The sequence below is a fragment of the Mobula hypostoma genome, chromosome 9 (genome assembly GCF_963921235.1).
Source record: "Mobula hypostoma chromosome 9, sMobHyp1.1, whole genome shotgun sequence".
Taxonomy (NCBI): domain Eukaryota; kingdom Metazoa; phylum Chordata; class Chondrichthyes; order Myliobatiformes; family Myliobatidae; genus Mobula; species Mobula hypostoma.
Genome location: NC_086105.1, coordinates 62,368,699 through 62,392,258, shown reverse-complemented (window position 1 = coordinate 62,392,258; position 23,560 = coordinate 62,368,699). Strand labels below are relative to the sequence as shown.

The 23,560-nt window shown below is 42.1% G+C and overlaps 1 protein-coding gene across 1 annotated transcript in view; it reads left to right on the top strand.

Annotated features, from left to right (window-relative positions):
* Window positions 1-11,606, top strand: part of ttc41 (tetratricopeptide repeat domain 41) — a 101,371-nt gene extending 89,765 nt beyond the window's left edge. Inside the window, exons 13-16 of the mRNA XM_063058395.1 lie at window positions 2,880-3,029; window positions 8,454-8,587; window positions 10,483-10,609; window positions 10,686-11,606. Of these exons, the coding sequence (XP_062914465.1) occupies window positions 2,880-3,029; window positions 8,454-8,587; window positions 10,483-10,609; window positions 10,686-11,358 (1,084 nt within the window). The 3' untranslated portion in view covers window positions 11,359-11,606. The remainder of the gene's footprint in view (window positions 1-2,879; window positions 3,030-8,453; window positions 8,588-10,482; window positions 10,610-10,685) is intronic.
* Window positions 11,607-23,560: the final 11,954 nt, after the last annotated feature.

The window sequence follows — 23,560 nt, the reverse complement described above, 5'->3', positions numbered from 1 at the left end:
CTGCCATGCAGCAAAATCAACCCCATGTGCATGGCCCCGATGGCTGGCCGTGAGAGGCAATCAGCCAAGGTATTATTTTTCCCCTTGACATTTGTATATTAGTTGTGAACTCTGATATGTAGGCCAAGTGGCGTTCCTGTCATGCAGATCAGGGGTCTGACATTTTGGCCTTCACGTGCATGAGGGATTTGTGGTCAACAGAATGGCAACCCTCTAGAAGAAAACAAAAATGACAGACAGCCAGATAGAGACCGAGAAGCTCACAGTCAAACAGACCAACTGTTCATGCACAGCACCCACAGCATAGTCTGAAGCACCAGTAGTAATGGCTATAGGTGCTTTGGGGAGTGGGTGTGCCAGTAGGGTCACATTGGAAAGAGCTCATTTAGGGTCACCAAATGTCCTGGTCATGTTCCCTGACCAGTAAAGCACTTGATTAGGTATATTGCCTTTAAGCACACTATACTGGGGAAGCATAAGTTCAGCAGCTCATGGAATGAAACCGTGATAGAAGTTCACCCTGCCTGAAAATTCCTGTAGTTTTTTAGTAGTGCTACTAAATTCATAAGAGTGGCTACTTTCGATGGGAGGGGTTTCGCACCTTCTGCGGAGATGCATTTGCCAAGAAAGTCAATGTTCAAATAAACTGGCATTTAGCAGGGTTAATAATCCACCTGTGTTGGCTTAAGCACTCAAAAAATGTGCGGAGATAGATACATGTTTGGACTTGGATGCCCTGGTAACAAGTATTCATTCAGGTAAACTAAAAGAAAATCCAAGTCTTTTAATATAAGAGTCTATCAGCTGATGGAAAGTCTGTGATGCATTTATTAGCCCAAATGCATGCGCAGAAACTCAAAGAGGCCAAATGGGGTTATCACAGCCATCTTGGGAATGTCTTCCAAGCACACAGGCACCTGATGGTAGCCCCTAATTAAACTGATTTGGGAAAAAACTGACTTTCTGGCTAAATGTGCTGAAAAGTATTGGATTCTGGGATCGGGTAGCGATCGGGGTGATGACTTCATTAAGGCCGACCACATGGACGGCAACCAGCATCAAACTTAGGAACCCTATGGAGGGGTGAGACCAAGGGATATTCGACCATCATACAATGCCAAGTCTTTGCACATTGGCAAACTCAGTCTTCACAGTTGCCAGCTTTTCTGGATCCAGTCTACACATGTGGACATGGACTGGGGGACCAGTTGTGGGAATGTGGTGCTCGACCTCGTGTTTTGTGACTGTCGTGGAGAATGTGGGCTTGATGAGGTTTGGGAATTCATCCAGCAGTCAAGTAAACTCACATGTGGTGGTGCACGCGCTTGACAGAGTCGTTGTGGGCAACTTATTGGAGGAGCAGGGTAACGACCCAAAGGCCTTGACATCCACAAGCCAGCAGTTCTTAAGATCAACTACCAGTCCTTGGGCACACAGGAAATCTGCACCAAGCAGAGGTCTAGCCATTTTAGCCAGGACAAAGTCCCATATGTAATGTTGCCCACTGAAGCAGAGTGTCACCCTTCATGTCCTGTAAGTCTGGATCTTGCTGCCATTGGCAGCCTCTAGTGAGGTTTCCTCGCTCTTTGCCTTCTCATCAATAGATGATGCTGACAGTACACTCACTTGAGCACCCGTGTCACACAAGAAACATTGCCCTGAACAGGTGTCCGTAATGAACAGTAGATGTCCCTGGTAGCTGAACCCCACAGTGTTTTCAGACTTCTGATGTACTGATGTGCTGGCACTGTCGAAGCTGCAAGGCGACTGGTACTTTCTAGTGCTCCTACCAAAACAAGCATGGTAAAAGCACAGGCCTGGCGTCCTCTGTTTCACAGGCACAGGTATCCTTATGTTGGGGGCCTTGCTGACCGAGCATATTGAGCTGGGGAAAAGAGGAGGAATGATGCCTCACTGCCCAGCTGAGTGTAGACCATCAGCCATTTTAGCAAGCTCCCTGAAGTCTTACAATGATGCATTAGCAAGGGCTACGCGATCTTGATCAGGCATTTGCTGCATGAAGAATTCTTTATAAATAAAACAAGGATGGTAATTTCCCAGTAGAGAAAACGTGGTCCATTAGCTCCGAAAGCTTACCATCACCGAGGCTGGGCAAGGAGAAAACTGTTTGACGTGCTCAGAGTCTGGCAGTCTAATATTCTGTAAAAGGTGAACTTTCAGCGATTGGTATTTATTGTGTTTAAGCAGAGTCACCACCGAACGATGCTACTACTAAGAAATATCTGGTGGTGTTGGCGGAGATTTCTTGAAGTGCAAATTGAGCCTCAGCTTGTACAAACCAAGGGATAGCATTTTGCTCCCATTACTTTGGCAGTTTGAAACTGACTGCATTGGCTGACATGTTCAATAACTGCAATCATCCTAGAGCATCAGGGTCACCAATATAGGTTTCCGCAAATAAAATGGCGGTGGCTTTTTTATGTTTCAGGAAAGCCGTAGCAACTCATTTATTGAACACCAAAAAACTGAACTCAAAGCGTGCTAAAAACCCTTGACATAATTACATCAGACCAGCCTCTTAAAGTGAAACCCCAAATCAATGTCGTTGGTTGTGAATTATGTACATTTCCATCAGTTATGTTACCATACACCTGCAATTTACTTACCTGAACCAGACCTCTTCGGAGTGTGGGAGGAAATCAGAGCAACTGGAGGAAACCCACATGGTCACGGGGATAATGTATAAATACCTTGCAGACAGCAGAGGGAATTGAACCCTGGTCTTACAGCTGGCATCGTAAAGCATTGCGCTAACCACTACGCTGCCATGCGCCCCACAAAGTCTATTTCTTAGAAAATAATTAATCTTGACCATCCTTTAAAAATTTTTGATTAAAATAATTTCTCTGTGTTCTTAGGATACATGTAGGTAAATTTTCTGTGGCTGAACAATGTTTCCAAGAAGCTTTGAATATCAGGCAGAAATGGTATGGTGAATTACATCCCCTTGTTGGTGAGATATTGGAACACTTAGGAGATCTGTTGTCCTGTTCAGAGAAATCGGAAAGGTAATCGCTGCCATTCATGTAATTCTTCTATTTTCAAGCAGGTGTTAAAATTCTTGTAGCCAAAATTCAATGTGGTATTACAGAAAGGTCTTTATTGTATAGTCCTAAACTTTCATGAAAAGTTATCATCATGAAATATTACTGTTTCTCTCTCTACTGATGCTGTCTGAATTGCTGAATATTTCTATTTTCCGTTATAATCCACATTTCCAGTATCTGCCTTTTGTTTATCAGATATTTTAAAGTAAAGCACTAGTAAGTCTCCTCCTAAGCTGTAGAATGAATTCCAGAAAACTAAGGCTCATTTGAAGGCACAATAAATAAGATTGCAGAAAAGTAATGTCAACCAACAAAATGGGAGAGCATTTTGGAGATAGTGATCACAATTCTATCTCCTTTACCACAGCATTGGAGAGGGATAGGAACAGACAAGTTAGGAAAGCATTTAACTGAAGTAAAGGGAAATATGAAGCCATCGGGCAGGAACTTGGAAGCATAAATTGGGAAAAGCTGTTCTCAGGGAAATGAATGGCAGAAATGTGGCAAATGTTCAGGGTATATTTGAGTAGCATTCTGCATAGGTACATTCTAATGAGACAGGGAAAGGATGGTAGCATACAGGAACCGTGGTGTACAAAGGCTGTTGAAAATCTAGTCAAGAAGAAAAGAAAAGCTTACGAGAGTTTCAAAAAGCTAGGTAATGATAGAGATCTAGAAGATTATAAGGCTAGCAGGAAGGAGTTTAAGAATGAACTTAGGAGAGCCAGGAGGGGCCATGAGAAGGCTTTGGTGAGCAGGATTAAAGAAAACCCAAGGCATTCTACAAGTATGTGAAGAGCAAGAGGATAAGATGTGAGGGAATAGGACCAATTAAGTGTGACAGTGGGAAAGTGTGTGCGGGACCAGAGGAGATAGCTGAGGTACTTAATGAATACTTTGTTACAGTATCCACTACAGAAAAGGATCTTGGCGATTGTAGGGATGACTTGCAGTGGATTGAAAAGCTTGACCATATAGACATTAAGAAAGAGGATGTGCTGGAGCTTTTGGAAAGCATCAAGTTGGATAAGTCTCTGGGACCGGATGAGATGTACCCCAGGCTACTGTGGGAGACGAGGGAGGAGACTGTTGAGGCTCTGGCAACGATCTTTGCATCATCAATGGGGATGGGAGTAGTTCCGGTGGATTGGAGGGTTGTAGATGTTGTTCCCTTATTCAAGAAAGGGAGTAGAGATAGCCCAGGAAATTATAGGCCAGTGAGTCTTACTTCAGTGGTTGGTAAATTGATGGAAAAGATCCTGAGAGGCAGGATTTATGAACATTTGGAGAGGCATAATATGATTAGGAATAGTCAGCATGGCTTTGTCAAAGGCAGGTTGTGCCTTACAAGCCTGATTGAATTTTTTGACGATGTGACTAAACACATTGATAAAGGTAGAGCAGTAGATGTAGTGTATATGGATTTCAGCAAGGCATTTGATAAAGTACCCTATGCAAGGCTTATTGAGAAAGTAAGGAGGCATGGGATCCAAGGGGACCGTGCTTTGTGGATCCAGAATTGGCTTGCCCACAGAAGGCAAAAAGTGGTTGTAGATGGGTCATATTCTGCATGGAGGTCGGTGGCCAGTGGTGTGATTCAAGGGTCTGTTCTGGGACCCCTTCTCTTCGTAATTTTTATAAGTGACTTTGATAAGGAAGTGGAGGGATGGGTTAGTAAATTTGCTGATGAGACAATGGTTGGGGGTGTTGTGGATAGTGTGGAGGGCTGTCAGATGTTACAGCAGGACATTGATTGAATGCAAAACTGGGCTGAGAAGTGGCAGATGGAGTTCAACCCAGATAAGTGTGAGGTGGTTCATTTTGGTAGGTCAAATATGATGGCAGAATATAGTGTTAACGGTAAGACTCTTGACAGTGTGGAGGATCAGAGGGATCTTGGGGTCCGAGTCCATAGGACACTCAAAGCTGCTGCGCAGGTTGTCTCTGTGGTTAAGAAGGGTTATGGTGCATTGGCCTTCATCAATCGTGGGATTGAGTTTAAGAGCAAAGAGGTAATTTTACGGCTATATAGGACCTTGGTCAGACCCTACTTGGAGTACTGTGCTCACTTCTGGTCATGTCACTGCAGAAAGGGTGTGGAAACTATAGAAAAGATGCAGAGGAGATTTACAAGGATGTTGCCTGGATTGGGGAGCATGCCTTACAAGAATAGGTTGAGTGAACTTGGCCTTTTCTCCTTGGAGCAATTGAGGATGAGAGGTGACCTGATAGAGGGGTACAAGATGATGAGAGGCATTGATTGTGTGGATAGTCAGAGGCTTTTTCCCAGGGCTGAAATAGCTATCATGAGAGGGCACAGTTTTAAGGTGCTTGGAAGTAGGTACAGAGGAGGTGTCAGAGGTAAGTTTTTTATGCAGAGAGTGGTGAGTGTGTGGAATGGGCTGCCAGCGGAGGTGGAAACGATAAGGTCTTTTAAAGGACTCCTGGATAGGTGTACGGAGCTTAGAAAAAATAGAGGGTTATGGGTAACCCTAGGTAATGTCGAAAGTAAGTACATGTTTGGCACAGCTTTGGTGGCCAAAGGGCCTGTATTGTGCTGTAGTTTTTCTATGTTTCATATACCTTTATTGGTAGTGGTAATTTGAAAAAAGTCAATGGGTGAAATGGTTTTCCTGGAGCAGAGGGGAACAACAGAACCAACATAAGCATCCTGTCCTTACACAGGGGCTCCATGTAAAAAGTCGAAAATTCCTTTCATCCCACAGATGCTGCTCGACCCACTGATTTCATCCAGCAGATTGTTTGTTGCTTCAGATTCCAACATCTGCAGTCTTTTTTCTCTAAGCACACTGGTTGCCAAACATTTTAATTCCAATTCCTATTTCTGTTCCAACATGTCGGTCCATTGCCTCCTCCTGTGTCAAGATGAGGCTACCTTCCCTTGGTCGAGGAGCAACATCTTATATTCCATCTGGGTACCCTCCAACCTGATGGCATGAATATTGATTTCTCCTTCGGTAAAACAAAATCTACCCTCCCCCCTCTATTCCCCACTCTGACTTTTTACTTTTCACCTGCCTATTACTTCATGGTGAGTCCTCCCCTCTGTCCCTTTCTCCTATGGTCCACTCTCTTCTTACCTGCCTGTTACTTCCCCCGACTCCCCTCCTCCTTCCTTTTCTCCTCTGTTCGACTCTCCTCTCCTATTAGATTTTCCCTTTTCCAGCCCTTGATCTTTCCCACCCACCTGAATTCAACTGTCCCCTCCTTCCTGGCCTCCTTCTCCTCCCCCACAGTTTTCTTCTGGCATCTTCCCTTTTCTTCTCAGTCCTGAAGAACGGTCTCAGCTGGAAACGTCCATTGTTTGTTCATTTCCATAGATGCTGCCTACCCTGCTGAGTTCCTCCAGCATTTTGTGTGTGTTGCTTTGGGTTTTCAGCATTTGCAGACTTTCTTGTGTTTATCATTATCTTACCTTGTTTTGTAGCTCTTATCGAGAAGCAGCTTTTGTTCTTCTCTAGCACTAGGAATATTCTTCAGCAGTGACTGGAGTAAGAAAGTGGGATAAGACAGAAGATCACAAGACATAGGAACACAATTAGAGCATTCAGCCCACCAACTCTGCTCTGAGATTCCACCGACTGATTTATTTTCCCTTTCAACTTAATTCTCCTGCCTTCTCTTCATAACCTTTGATGCCCTGACTAATCAAGAACCTATCGACCTTGCTTTAAGTATACCCAATGACTTGGCCTCCACAGCCATACGTGGCAATGAATTCCACAGATTCACCACCCTCTGATTAATGAAATTCCTTCTCATCCCTGTTCTAAAAGGATGTCCTTGTATTCTGATCCTATAAGTTAACCTTTAGGGAATCCTGCTCAAGAATTCCCAAATCAATTTGCACCTCTGCCCACCACTTTCCCTGCTCTTTGATAGTTGCTGAGCCCCAATACGAGCCCACCATGCTAATCAGTCCTCATGTCAATGCCGACATCTCTTTGCCACTCCTTCTCTCTATCTGGACTGGGCACCTAGAACAGCAAGAGTATGGGAGGAGGCATTAAGGCAATGTTTGTGGCATGCTATAATTCAAATGCAGATTTACTTATCATGTGTACATTGAAGCATCCAGTGAAATGTGTCATTTGTGTTAGCAACCAACAAAATCTGAGGATGTGGTGGGGGCAGCCTGTAAGTGTTGCCACACTTTCCAACATCAATATAGCATGCCCAGCATGTTTAACAGAACTACACAAGCATCAACAAAACTAATAACAACAGCAACAACAAAACAGAACAAACCAACAACAGCAAAGTAAACTCCTTTCCCACTCTCACACAAAGACAGATCTCTGCCTCTAATCCCAGGACACGCTGCTTCCAGGCCTCCAGTAATGGCCCTGGACTCTCAGATGCATAGACATCAGGCGTCCAGTCTCTAGCCCCTGGCCTGGACTTGGAGACTTGCAGACAATGGGCTTCTGACCTCTGAACAAGTTGACCAAGGGGCTTTGACCTTTGGGCTTCCACCTCCAGACTCACTACCCTCTGGACTTCAACCTTTGGCTTTGCCCTCTGGACTTCGCTGACCTCTAGGTATTGACCCCAGGGCAATAGGATGTTTAATTCATTTTATGCTTCAAGGCCACAAATATCTTCACAGTACAATTACTTGACCTCTTCGATAGTGGTTTACCTTAATTTAAATGTGCCTTTGATGCAGGTTTAGTTAATGATTAAGGTAAAAGAACTATAAACAATGAGAGGCAATGTGGTCTCTCAAATCTGTAGTGTTCAAGAAGATCAAAATATTTCTCATGAAGTTAATTTAGACCTTGCCTGAGTCATTGCAAATAACTAGTGCCAGGTGCATGGAATTTTAAGAGCCTGGGCAGTTTAGCTTGAATCAATATCACCTTTAAATGGTTTTGCTGAATGAAAATAGGAAATATTTCTCAAATAGATCATAATATCATAAAAATAGGAGCAGAATTGGACCATTTGGCCCATCGAGATCGTGGCTGTTTTATTTTCCCTCTCAACTCCGTTCTCCTGCCTTCTCCCTGTAATTTTTGATGCGCTGACCAACCAAGAACCTATCAACCTTGCTTTAAGTACAGTATACCCTATGACTTGGCCTCCACAACTGTCTATGGCAATGAATTCCGCAGATTCACCACTCTCTAGCTAATGAAACTCATGTTCAACTCTGTTCTAAACATCAAACTAGGAAAGCAGGACAAATAATACACAAAGAAGTGGAAATGCAATACTTGCTCGCCCATCAAAAATTAAACACACATACATGGAAAGACATTTTGAGAATGTTTTTTATTACTATAGTTGGTATTTGCTGGGTGCTTTGAATATACAGAGAGAAGTGTCTATATACTCACATTGTATTTTCTTTATTTATAGCTTTGACAGGAATCAAGCCGAAGGGGTTTACAGACAAGTGATCAAAATTCAAGAGGAAAATATGCGGCTGGCCACATCTCTTCTAATTAGAGATCAAATCAATCTTAACAGAGCCCTTGCAATTTTTAAACTAGGTCTGATATCTGCATATTTATTATGTCATTTTCTTTTCATGTACAAATATAATTACATCATACAGTTTGTAGTTGAAGTATAAGATGCTTCATTACAAATTCATTAATTGTCCACGTCATTTAATGGAACTGACTGATTTAAAATATATGTATACAAACTAGCAACAGAGCTGACAGATTGAAATGATCTTGAAAATGCTGGATATACTTATAAGAATTACAAGACCACGAGACGTAGGAGCAAAATTAGGCCATTCAGCCTATTTAGTGTGGGCTGCCATTCTATCGTCATTACCCACCTCAACCCCATTCTCCTGTCTTCTTCCCGTAACCTTTGACACGCTTACTAGTCATGAACCTATCAACCTCCGCTTTAAATATACCAAATAACTTTGCCAACACAGTCATCTGTGGCAATGAAGTCCTCAGGTTCACTACCTTCTGGCCAAAGAAATTCATCCTTATCTATGTCCTGAAGGTATTTCCTCAGAATACAGAGCAGATCAGTCATTTTAGCATTTTAGGTGGGTGGCCTTTCATCAAAATTGGGAAATTTTGGAAGGGAAACAAGTATTAAGCTGTAGCAAACTGGGGGAAGGCTGCATAGAGCAAAAGGGAAGGTCTGTGAGAGGGTGGAGATGAAAGATTGAGTGAATCAAGCAGTAATGATCATAAAAATCGTTCGGACAGAGATGGTGCTCAGTAATTGGTGTCGGAGAGCTGATCAAAGCTCGAAGCTTTTGGATGACTCAGAGTCGGATTGTGGTCAGCATGGCAGGGAGAGTTTTTCTTCCTTCTCCCATCTGCATGAGATGTGGGACATTTGAGAAACTTTGAACTTTACTGTGCTCATGAACTAGTTCATCAAGTTATGGTATTGTGCACTGTTGTAACTATATGTTATAATTATGTGGTTTTGTAAGTTTTTTCAGTCTTGGTCTGTCCTGTGTTTTGTGATATCACACTGGAGGAAATAATGTATCATTTCTTAATGCATGCATTACTAAATGACAATAAAAGAAGACTATGTGTCTTCATAATCTAATCTAAAAAGAATTGTTTAAAATGGAGGTCGATAAAATTATGAAAGATGTTTGAATTGAACTGGTACAGAAGAGGAGTTGAGACATAGAGATGAAGGAACTGTGAAAAAGGAATGGCATTTTTACCTGTGACAGGTGGGAAGAAGTATTAAGAAAGCTCTGAGTGTCAGTAGGTTTATAAAAGGTATTGGTCCCCAGAGATGGAGACAGTTATTGAGAAAGGGGAGAGAGGTGTTAGAAATGGATCATGTAGATTTAAGGGCAGGGTGGAAGTTGGGGACAAAGTTGATGAAATTGACAGCTCAGCGTGGGTGCACAAAGCAGCACACCAATGCAGTCGTCAATGTCACGCAGAAAGTTATGAGGAGTCTTACTCAGTGAAGGCTTGGAACATGGTCTGTTCCGTGTAACCAACAAAAAGGCAGGCACAGCTGGGACTCATGTAGGTGCCCATGGGTTTTGAGTTGTTACGTGTGAGGACTATTTCCACCAGAAGGAGGAGGGTGATGATGGAGGGTTTTGTCTGGGCCTTTCAATATTCAATAAGATCCCTCCTCATTCTTCTAAACTCCAGTGGGTGCAGGCCTGGAGTCATCAAACCCTCCTCACATGTTAACTCTTTCATTGTTTGGTATTTGGGTTATAAACTATTGAAGAGAGAGCATCCGAAGCTAATGTTCTTTTCTTTTTTGACTTCCTTTCCTGGAATTATATTCATTAACAATTTAAAGGTAATAAAACAAATTTCGCAGATATGGCTATGGAGGAGACAGGCAAATCAATTCATGCTGAATATAGAGATAAAATCTGTGTTTTGTACAAATATTCATATGCAATTACTTTTCTAATTAGGTAAACTTCTACAAAGTGATGTAAGTTATAGGGCTAAAAAGAGGGCAGTAGAATGTTTACGCCAGTCATTTGACCTTCTAACCAAGATGCTGGGTTCCAGTCATCACCTAACAATGGAAGTTCGAAGGTATGAAATATATAGATTTGGTTGGTCATTAACTGCATATAAATTCCTGACCTCACAAATTTTCTTTTTGTCATAGGTTTCTGAAAAGTGCAGAATTACAAATCCACAAGGATTTTACTTTCTTTAAGAGGCCAGCAGCCTCAACCCTTGGAAATTCCTTAAGTGTACCAACATCAGAGGAAAATGGGCTGACCAGTCCTCGTTTCACTTACAAGCAGCATCAAACACCGAAGAACAAACTTAAATCAAGATTATCAGCTGGCAAACATCAAACCAGTAGCCAGACAGTAACCAGTTTAAAGTCTGTAGAAATGATAGACAAGACACAAAGAGATGTGTGTTCTAACTTAAGGGCTGATGTCTTATGTGAGCAGGATAAAGAAGATACTATTTTGGAACAGGAGAATTTGGTCAACTGGAGATTGGCTTCAAATATACACACTTGCAAACGTGACCTTCCTCCACAGCCAAGTTCATTAATGGTACGGCAAGGAAGTAAATATCCACCTATTAACAGGATCTCATCTGCCAAAACCCGTGCCAAATCTTCCTCAGTCTGCAGGCCAATAATGACTTGCAAACAGTCTACATTTGAGCGTGACATTAACATTTTGGTACCACCTTCAAGAACCAAAGTGGTTTCAGAAAAGGTCATTTGCTTGGCATCATTCATCCTGGCTGCATCGAACTCTCCAAAACCATTGCTGCCCAAAAAACATGGGATTAGAAAGAATACTGGGATGGCTTGATGTAAAGGGCATGTTTCTCTGCTGGTGTACATTGCCATAAGGCAATAGGTCTATCCCAGATTTTTTAAATTGAGGTTTTTTGTGTACAGTATTCTGAGTAGACTATTCATGAAAGACCACATTATTGTAGTTGGAAATAGAACAGGAGATTTGGAAAGTGAGTTAGCCAACATCATTCTTAAATTCTTGTTGTTTACTAGTGAGGTTCTGTGATGTGATGGATTATCATAATTAAAGAACTGAGTAATAAAAATGTGATTAAATAAAATCTTATTTTCTTTATCATTGAAACTTAACATACCACAAGGGATACTAAAAATTGTGAAATGTCATAATATGAGAGAAATTTGGATTTGGTTGCTGTTGCTACAACTACTGTATGTGCAAAAGTTTCAGTAATTTGTGCTCATCTCCTCCACATTTGACTTTTTTAAGTCAATGGAAATAAATGTGCAAGGATGACACTTCTGGCAGCTACTACTCTTGTGCCCTGGGTGACTAAGTACAATTTTTCACCTTCTGTTGAAACTTCTAATTAGAATTATCTGCAGATTAAGATACCCACTTCCATAGGGCAGGAGGTACAGGAGCCTTGGGTCCCAGACCACCAGGTTCAGGAACGGTTATAAACCTTCAACCATCAGACTCCCGAACCAGAGTGGATAACTTCACTCACCTCAACTCTGAACTGATTCCACAACCTATAGACGACTCTTGTTCAAGAACTCTACAACTCATGTTCTCAATATTATTTATTTACTTAATCATTTATTATTATTATTTTTTGTATTTGGAATGTTTGTCTTCTTTTGCACATTGGTTGGTTGTCAGTCTTTGTGTGTAGTTTTTCATTGATTCTATTGTATTTCTTTATTCTACTGTGATGTCTGCAAGATAATGAATTTGGTATTACAGCTTGGGGCGTCAGAGTTCGGACTTCAATTCTAAAGCCCCCTGTAAGGAGTTTTTCCATCCTCCCTTTGAACATGGAAATTTCCCCCGGTGCTCTGGTTTCCTCCTACATTCCAAAGATGTACCAATCAGTAGGTTAATTGGTCATTGTAAGTTGCCCTGTGATGAGGTTAGGGTTAAATTTGTGGGCTACGCGGCGCAGCTGGTGGGCCAGAACGGTCTATTCCACACTGTATCTCTAAATAAATAAATAAAATGTAAATATAAAAGGTTAAGGGATGGTGCAACAGTTTAAAACAATTAAAGTTCAGATGAACAGATAGAGTGGAGGTAGTAATTTGTCCTTAGTTACTGTATGTTCATCTACACTGACTAAACACTGTGTAAAGCTTGCTGAAGTCAATGAGCCAGTCACTGAAATCAGGAAGGGGTTGGTGCACATTTTATTAATTGCATTTAGAGATACAGCATGGTAACAAGCTCTTCTGTCCCAACAAGCCTGTCCCACCTAATTACATCCACGTGACCAATTAATCTACTAACACATACGTCTTTAGAATGTGGGGGGGGGGTGGGAAAGCAGAACACCCAGAAGTAACCCACGCAGTCACGGGGAAAATGTACAAACTCCTTCCAGGCGGTGTCAAGAATTGAACCCGGATCCCTGGTACAGTAATGCGTTACGCTGACCACTAAGCTACCTTGTGCTCCTGCCTACATCAACCGTGCTGACATTGAGACAGTTGAGAGCTTCAAGTTCCCAGAGACAACATCACCAATAGCCTGTCCTGGTCTAATCACATACACACTACAGCCCAGAAAGCTCACCAATGTCTCTACTACCTCTGAAGGCTAAAAAAGTTCGGCACGTTCTCATCGAAACTTACCAATTTTTGTCGATGCACTATAGAAAACATCTTACCTGGAAGCAAAACGGCTAGGTATGGCAACTATTCTGCACGTGACTGCATAAACTGCAGAGAGTTGTGAACACAGCTCAACACATCACAGAAACCGGTCTCCCCTCATGGACTCTGTCTGCACTTCTCATTGCCTCAGTAAAGTAGCCAGAATATTGGTACAAACAACATAGGTAGGAAAAGGGAGGAGGTCCTGAAATATGAGGTTATCAGGCAGGTACTTGGAAGCATAAATTGTGAACAGATGTTCTCAGGGAAATATACGGTGGAAATGTGGCAAATGTTCAGGGGATATTTGCGTGGCATTCTGTATAGGTACGTTCCAATGAGACAGGGAAAGGACGGTAGGGTACAGGAACCGTGGTGTACAAAGGGTGTTGAAAATCTAGTTAAGAAGAAAAGCTTATGAAAGGTTCAAAATATAGGTAAGGATAGAGATCTAGAAGATTATAAGGCTAGCAGGAAGGAGCTTAAGAATGAAATTAGGAAAGCCAGAAGGGGCCATGAGAAGGCTTTGGTGATCAGGATTAAAGGAAAAACCCAAGGCATTCTACAAGTATGTGAAAAACAAGAGGATAAGATGTGAGGGAATAGGATCAATTAAGTGTGACAGTGGGAAAGTGTGTATGGAACCGGAGGAGACAGCAGAGATACTTAATGAATACTTTTCTTCAGTATTCACTACAGAAAACATCTTAACGATCGTAGGGATGACTTACAGCGTATGAAAAGCTTCACCATATAGACATTAAGAAAGAGGATGTGCTGGAGCTTTTGGAAAAGCATCAAGGTAGATTAGTCTCCAGGACCGGATGAGATGTACCCCAGACTACCGTGGGAGGCAAGAGAGGAGATTGCTGAACCTCTGGCAGTGATCTTTGCATCATCAATGCAGATGGGAGAGGTTCTGGAGGATCGGAGGGTTGCAAATGTTGTTCCCTTATTCAAGTAAGGGAGTAGAGATAGCCCAGGAAATTATCGACCAGTGAGTCTTACTTCAGTGGTTGGTAAGTTGATGGAAAAGATCCTGAGAGGCAGGATTTATGAACATTTGGAGAGGCATAATATAATTAGGAATAATCATCATGGCTTTGTCAAAGGCAGGTCATGCCTTACGAGCCTGATTGAATTTTTTGAGGTTGTGACTAAACACATTGATGAAAGTAGAGTAGTTGATGTAGTGTATATGGATTTCAGCAAGGCATTTTATAAGGTACCCTATGCAAGGCTTATTGAGAAAGTAAGGAGGCATGGGATCCAAGGGGACCGTGCTTTGTGGATCGAGAATTGGCTTGCCCACAGAAGACAAAGAGTGGTTGTAGGTGGGTCATATTCTGCATGGAGGTCAGTCACTAGTGGTGTGCTCCAGGGATTTGTTCTGAGACCCCTTCTCTTCGTGATTTGAGGAATGACCTGGATGAGGAAGTGGAGGGATGAGTTAGTAAATTTGCTGATGACACAAAGGTTGGGGGTGTTGTGGATAGTGTGGAGGGCTGTCAGAGGTTACAGCGGGACATTGATAGGATGTAAAACTGGGCTGAGAAGTGGCAGATAGAATTCAACCCAGATAAGTATGAGGTGGTTCATTTTGGTTGGTCAAATATGATGGCAGAATATAGTATTAACGGTAAGACTCTTGGCAGTGTGGAGGATCAGAGGGATCTTGGGGTCTGAGTCCATAGGACACTCAAAGCTGCTGCACAGGTTGTCTCTGGTTAATAAGGCATACGGCGCATTGGCCTTCATCAACCGTGGGATTGAGTTTAAGAGCTGAGAGGTAATGTTACAGCTATATAGGACCCTGGTCAGGCCCCACTTGAAGTACTGTGCTCAGTTCTTGTTACCTCACTATGGGAAGGATGTGGAAACCATAGGAAGGGCGCAGAGGAGATTTACAAGGATGTTGCCTGGATTGGGGACCATGCCTTACGAGAGTAGATTGAGTGAACTTGGCCTTTTCACCTTGGAGTGACGGAGGATGAGAGGTGACCTGATAAAGGTGTATAAGATGATGAGAGGCATTGATCGTGTGGATAGTCAGAGGCTTTTTCCCAGGGCTGAAATGGCTATCACGCTTGGAAGTAGGTACAGAGGAGATGTCAGGGATAAGTTTTTTTACGCAGAGAGTGGTGAGTGTGTGGAATGAGCTGCCGGCAATGGTGGTGAAGATGGATACAATAGGGTCTTTTAAGAGACTCCTGGATAGGTATATGGAGCTTAGAAAAATAGAGGGCTATGGGTAATCTTAGGTAATTTCTAAGTAAGTACATGTTCGGCACAGCATTGTGGGCTGAAGGGCCTGTATTGTGCTGTAGGTTTTCTATGTTTCTAATAATCAAAGACCACATCCACCCTGAACGTTCTCTCTTCTTCCCTCTCCCATCAGGCAGAAATTACAAAAGTAATTTCATTTGAACTACCAGGATAAAATGAAATAGTTCACAAGGCGCAAGAGATATATGTCTCACAGAAGAAGTTTTTCTCAAATGGCAGGGGTAGGCAACCATGGCTGACAAGGGAATTAAGGACTGCATAAAAGCCAAGGAAAGGGCATATAATGTAGCAAAAGTGAGTGGGAAGTTGGATGATTGGGAAGCTTTTAAAATCCAACAAAAGGCAACTAAAAAGGCTATAAGAAGGGAAAAGTTGAAATATGAGGGCAAACTAGCCAATAATATAAAGGAAGATACTACAAGTTTTTCCAGTTATAAGGAGAATAGAAGGGAGGTGAGAGTTGATATTGGACCACTGGAAAATAATGCTGGTGAGGTAGTAATGGGGGACAAAGAAATGGCAAATGAACTTAATAAGTACTTTGCTCAGTCTTTACTGTGGAAGACACTGTCTGTATGCCAGAGCTCCCCGAGTACCAGGGAGCAGGAGTGTGCACCATTGCTATTACAAAGGAAAAATATGCTAGGCAAACTGAAAGGTCTTAAGGTGGATAAGTCACCTGGACCAGATGGACTACATCCCAGAGTCCTGAAAGAGGTTGCTGAAGAGATAATGGATGCATTGGTCATGATCTTTCAATGATCACTTGATTCTAGCATGGTTCTGGAGGACTGGAAAATTGCAACTGTCACTCCACTCTTTAAGAAAGGAGGAAGACAAAAGAGAGGAAATTATAGGCCAGTTAGTCTAACCTCAGTGGCTGGGAAAGTGTTGGAGTCATTATTAAGGAAGAGGTTTCAGGGTACTTGGAGACTAATGATAAAATAAGTCAAAGTCTGTATGGTTTCTGTAAAGGGAAATCTTGCCTTACAAATTTGTAGAGTTCTTCGAGGAAGTAACAAGCAGGGAGGACAAAGGAGAGGCAGTGGATGTCATTTAATTAGATTTTCAGAAGGCATTTGATAAGGTTCCTCACATGAGGCTGCTTAACAAGATAAAATCCTATGGTGTTACAGGAAATATACTGGGATTAGATTAGATTAGATTAGATTATGAGGACACTCAGTCCTCGTTTATTGTCATTTAGAAATGCATGCATTAAAAAATGATACAATGTTCCTCCAGAAAGATATCACAGAAACACAGGACAAACTAAGACTAAAACAGACAAAACTACATAATTATAACATATAGTTACAACAGTGCAAAGCAATACCATAATTTGATAAAGAGCAGACCATGGGCACGGTAAAAAAAAGTCTCAAGTCCCGATAGCCCCATCATCTCACACAGATGGAAGTGCCGCAAACTTGCTGATGCATTGGAAGCACCCGACCGCAGCCGACTCTGAGTCCATCCGAAAACTTCGAGCCTCCGACCAGCCCTCTGACACCGAGCACCAAGCGCCATCCTCTGCCGAGCGCTTCGACCCCGCCCCAGCCACCGAACAATAAGCAAAGCCAAGGACTTGGGGCCTTCCCCTCCGGAGATTCTGGACCACACAGTAGCAGCAGCAGTGAAGCAGGCATTTCAGAAGTTTCACCAGATGTTCCTCCATGCTCTCACGTCTGTCTCCATCAAATCAGGATTGTGCACGGCACCCTACTTGACAGATAACAGATATCATTCACCAGAGTGACCGCTGCGAGCTGCATCGCGTCGCCATCTTCTCCTCTTAAATAGAGGAATGGCCTTGATAGGATAGATGGAGAGAACGCTCTTCCTTGGATATTGCAGTTAGGTCCATGATGAAATATTTACAGATTTTAGAGCCCTGCAAGGTCGAAACAGCTAAGTTTTTCCTTTAGGGATACAGCATGATAACAGGCCCTTCTGGCCAAACAAGCCTGCACAGCCCAATTGCACCCATTTGGCCAATTAACTAATTAACCCATAGATCTTTGGAACGAGGGAGGAAACCAGAGCATTCAGAGGAAACCCACACGGCCACGGTCAGAACATACAAACTCCTTAAAGATACGGGTGGAATTAAACCTGGGTTGCTGGTGCAGTAATAGTGTTACGCTAACCACTACACTACTGTGCTGCCCAAGTTTAATTATATGTTTTCTTATGGGGCTAAGTGAGTCAGCTGTCTATACCTAACAAAGAAAGTTGAAATCTACCTCTGGTCCAGACTCCCCTCCCAGCACTCACCCTGAATCAGAATCAGGTTTAATATCACTTGGCATGTGTCGTGAAATTTGTTGTTATGCGTCAATATGTAATATTAAAAACTAATTTACAGTAAGTAAGTGTATTTTTTAAAAGTTAAATTAAATAAGTTGTGCAAAAAAAGAAAAAATGTACTGAGGTAGTGTTCATGGGTTCAAAGTTCATTCAGAAACATGATGGTAGAGGGGAAGAAGCTGTTCCTGAATCATTGAGGGTGTATCTTCAGGCTTCTGTACTTTCTCCTTGATGGTAGCAATGAGAAGAGGGCATGCCCTGGGTGATGGGGCTCCTTAAAGATGGACACTGCCTGTTTGAGGTATTGCTCCTTGAAGGTGTCCTGGATGCTGGGGAGGCTGATGTCTATGATGGAGCTGTCTGAGTTTACAATTTTCTGTAGCTTGTTTCCGTCTTGTGCCAGTGCCCCCATCCCATACTAGATTGTGATGTAGCCAGTTAGAATGCTCTCCATGGTGTATCTGTAGAAATTTGCGGTTGTCTTTGGTGACACACCAATTCTCTTCAAACTCCTAATGAGATATAGCTGCCGTTGAGACTTCTTTGCAGCTGCATCATATGTTGGGACCAGGTCAGATCGTCAGAGATGTTGACACCCAGGGACTTGAAATTGCTCACTCTTTCCACTTCTGATCCTTTGATGAGAACTAGTGTGTGTTCTCTCATCTTACCCAGTCTGAAGTCCACAACTACTTCTTTGCTCTTACTGACGTTGAGTGGAAGGTTGTTGCTGCAGCACCACTCAACTAACTGATATACCTTGCTCCTGTACACCCTTTCATCGCCGTCTGAAATTCTGCCAACAATGGTTGTGTTGTCAGCAAATTTATAGATGACATTTGAGCTATGCACAGCCACACAAAGAAATGGCGGATGAACTTAATAAGCACTTTGCTTAGTCTTTACTGTGGAAAACACTATCTGTATGCTGGTTAATTCTTCCTTGATTGAAAGAAGGGAATACCCTGATTTTACTTGATCTTGTCCATATGTGACATCATTCCTGTGAAGGAGAAGTTGATTTTTTACTGGCCCCTGTAATAGCTTTGTTAGACCTACATCAGATCAATATAATAACGGACAATGATAATACTAATTGGACTATCTAACAACAACCTCAGCATTGTGGCCAGACAGGACAAATAATCTCCTCCCTCCCTTACGAGGATCCACCTATCACTAGTCATATTCTGCTCCACCCTTCCCCCACCCCACCTTTTTATAATGGTTGTCTTCCATTTTTCTTTCCAGTCCCAATGAAGGCTCTCGCCTCAAAAAGGCAACTGCTTACTTCCCTCCACAAATGCTAATTGATGGCTGGGTTCTTCCAGCCCCTTTGTGTGTTGTTCCAGACTTACAGCATGGGCAGTCTCTTGTGTCTCCACAACCCGAAGTTGTTGTTTTTTCAATCAAAAAAATGGGGAGAAGTATCTTGCAGAAAGATAAACTAGTATATCATGGTTAAAAAAAACACAAACATCTATAAAACTGCAGAAGCTGGAAACCTATCATAAACAGAACCTGCTGGAAGTACTCAACAGGTCAGGCCATGAAATTTGAAATCTATAACTTTAAACAAAGTTCCATTGACAGAAGGGAACACACACCTGTCCTCATTGAGATATCAGGAGTGGAGAGGGTGAGAAGTTTCAAGTTCCTAGGTGTCAACATCGCTGAAGATCAATCCTGGGCCACTGATGCAATTACAAAGAGGCTATATTTCATTTGGTGTCTGAGGAGATTTGATATGTCATGAAAGACTAGCGAATTTCAACAGATGTACTGTGGAGAGCATTCTAACTGGTTGCATCACTGTCTGGTATGAAGGGGCCACAGCACAAGACTGGAAAAAGCTGTAGGGGGCTGCAAACACATCCAGCTCAATCATGGGCACCAGCCTCCTCCCCACCATCGAGGACATCTTTATAGGCGATGTCTCAAAAAGGCAGCATCCATCATTAGGGATACTCACCACCCAGAGCATGCCCTCTTATCATTAACTACCATCTGGGAGGAGGTACCAGGAGTCTGAAGACACACACACTCAGCAATTCAAGAACAGCCTCTTCCCCTCTGCCATCAGATTTCTGAATGGACATTGAACCCAGGAACACTACCTCACTATTTTTTGCTCTCTTCTTGCTCTATTTATTTAGTTTTTATATATATTTCTTATTTTAATTTATAGTATATTTTATTCCACTGTATTGTTGCTACAAAACAAATTTCACAACACGTCCATGACAATAAACCTTATTCTGATTCTTTTTTTATATGTATATCCCATCACACAAGCAGGTCAGATCTACCCAAGGTCGCCATAGAATTATTAGTGATTATCATAAGATATGGACAGAATAAGTTATGCTTTAATCCTTTAATTAACAGTGCAAAATACAAGCAGTCCACCCAGCTGAAAATAGGTACCGGCAAAAGCTGGGGGTTAACCTCGCGATAGACTGGCATCCTATCCGGCGGGGGGGGGGGGTGGTTCTCGTACTCTCAGTAGCTTCATGCCACAGAAACCGGCATAAGCACCAGCCTGATGGGCCACAAGGCTTGGGACAGACTTTGACTGACAAAATACAAGACAGAACACCACTCTGGTTTTGAAATCTGTTACTTACCAGCACATCACCTTCCCAGTGGTGTAGGAGACGTGGAGTAATGAGCCATTCTTCTCTTCCTTGCTCGACTTTAAAGTGAACAGTGATCTTTGCAGATATGGTTTATATTCCTTTTTCTTCATATTCAGTTGAAATAGCTCCTCGTTTCCCTATCTCTGGAACATAAAATGTCTGTGGATAGTACAGCTAAATTGGTTGCACAGTAACTGAATCTTGCAGAAAATTTGTTTTGAGAGGTAAGGAATCAGAAACTGTTTATTATTACTGACACATGTCATGATATTTGTTGTTTAGTGGTAGCAGTACAATCCAATACATAAAATAAGAAATTATGAATATATGTATATAAATAAATTATTGCAAAAAGAGAGTGAAATTAGTGAGGTAGTGTTTATGGATTCATTACCCACTCAGAAATTTGATGGCAGAGGGGAAGAAACTGTTTCTAAAATATTGACTGTATGTCTTCAGACTTCTGTACTTCTTCCCTGATGGTAGTAATGAGAAGAGGGCATGTCCTGGGTGGTGGGGGCCCATTCTGATGGGTGCTGCTTTTCTGAGCATCGCCTTTGGAAGGTGTCCTCGATGGTGGGGAGGCGAGTGCCTGTGATGGAGCTGGCTATATTTACAACTTTCTGCAGCTTTTTCCAATCCTGTGCGGTGGCCCCTCCATACCAGAAAGTGATGCAACCAGACAGAATGCTCTCCATGGTATATCTGCAGAATTTTGCTAGAGGTTTTGGTGAGATACTAAATCTCCTTGGACCCCTTGACACATAACATGTTGTTTTATTTGTGGAACCACCTTTAGTGTCTCAGCAAATTATTTTCTGATCACATACTCTGTTCCTGTTGTCCCTGATTCTCATCAGCAGATAGCCAGGGATTACTGTGTTGTATGGCTGTGTCGCTGTGACTCACAGTCCTGATGAAAAATGCTCTTTTTAGAAGCTTTAATTAAGTTTGTGTTGAAAGTCCCATAGGAGTAAAGCAGAAGGATCTTGGCTCAAAAAAGTTAAGAAATAGAATTGGTTTTGGATGAAACAACAAGAGGCAGATGGGGATTGTATATAACCCTCCAATAGTAATGGTAATGTAAGTCAAGATGGCACTGGAAATGGTCAAGATGGCACTGCATCATATGATGACACTTTGCAGGCATTTGTCAGTGTTTGTTGTTTATTGTTTTTTCATTAATTCTTTTGAATTTCTTAATTTGAATGTCGGCAAGAAAATGAATCTCTAAGTAGTATATGATGACAATACATACTTTGATAACAATTTGAACTAATAAATTAAGAAATTTGGGGAGTTGTTGCTGAATAATATTGTAATCATAGTGGAACTAAATCTACATATTGACTCTGTACATCTAAACTAGCACAAAAATGGTGCAAAGGACAATAAGAGATAGTTATTATGTTCAGGAACCAAGAGGGGACAGTCTATTCGTGATCTGGTGTTGTGTAATGAGAATGAATTAATTGATAATCTGGAGCCTTTATGGGATTACAGATAATAAGAGAAATTTTATATAAAAATATAAAATGATTTTGTTCATCTTGTGAACCTTTGTTTCCAGTATATCATTCTATGTAACTTCTGCCATCTCCAATGAGATCCTACCACTAAGCACATCTTCTCTCATACAAACCTCCCTCCCCCCAACATCTGCTACCCCGCTTTCCATAGGGATTGCTCTCCATATGACTGCTTTGTCCACACATCCCTCCCCACTGATCCCCCTGCTGGCACTTATCCCTACAAGTGTGACAAATGCTACACCTGTTCTCACCACCATTCAGGGCTCCAGATGAGGCAACATATCAACTGTGAGTCTTTCAGGGTCACCTATTGTATCATATGCTCCTCTACGTTGGCGAAAGATGACACAAACTGAGGGAATGCTTTGTTGAACACTTTTACTCTGTCTGCTGCAAAAGGCAGGATGTGCCAGTGACCACTCATGTCAACTCAACTTCCCATTTCCATTCTGACATGTCTGTGCATGGCCTCCTTTCCTGCCACGGTGAGGCTAAGTCAGGTTGGAGGAGCAACATCTCATATTCCATTTGGGTAGCCTCCAACATGTTGGTAAAAACATCTATTTCCCCAACTTCTGGTAATTTCTCTCCTATTCCTCCTTCTCTCTTTTTCCATTCTCCATGCTGGCTACCCTCTCACTCCTTCTCTTCACACCTGCCCATTACCTCCCTCTGGTTCCTCTCTTGCTTTTTTTTCTGCTATGATCCATTGTCCTCGTCTATCAGATTTTGTTTCTTCTTCTGCCTTTATCTCTTCAACCTATCCTCTCCCATGTTCTCACTTCATCTCCCCTCACCTGATCTCAACTATCATCTGCCTTTTTGTACTCCTTCCCCTCCCTCACCTTTTTATTCCAGCTTCTTCCCCCTTCCTTTCCAGTCTTGATAAAGGGTCTCAGCCCAAAATGTTGACTTTTTATGCTCCGCATAGATGCTGCCTAACTTGCGGAGTTGCTCCAGCGTTTTGTGTGTGTTGCTCTTAAATCTGTATAAAGCAAGCTGTGAGCGAAAGAGGTGTGATATTTCTGGTAGATATAAAACTATACTAAAGGTTGGAGACACAAGAGATGGCAGATGCTGGATGCTGGAGCAACAAACAATCTGGTGGAGGAATTCACAAGTTGAGCGGCATCTGTTGGGGAAATGGAATTATTGATTTTCAGGTTGAGATCCTGCATCAGGTCCTATTGACCTGCTGAATCCCTCCAGCAGATTGTTTATATTAAAACTAAGCAATTGCTAACTTTTAGTGAATTAATACAGATCTTACAAGTAATATAAGTGCATCTAACAGAGAAAAACTTACAAAATGCTGGAGAAACTGAGCAAATCAGGCAGCATCTACAGTGGCATGCAAAAGTTTGGGCACCCCTGGTCAAAATTTCTGTTACTATGAATAGCTAAGCAAGTAAAAGGTGATCTGATTTCCAAAAGGCTTAAAGTTAAAGATGACACATTTTTTTAATATTTTAAACAAGGTTACTTTTTTATTTCCATCTTTTACAGTTTCAAAATAACAAAAAAGGAAAAGGGCCCAAAGCAAAATTTTGGGCACCCTGCATGGTCAGTACTTAGTAACACCCCCTTTGGCAAGTATCACAGCTTGTAAACACTT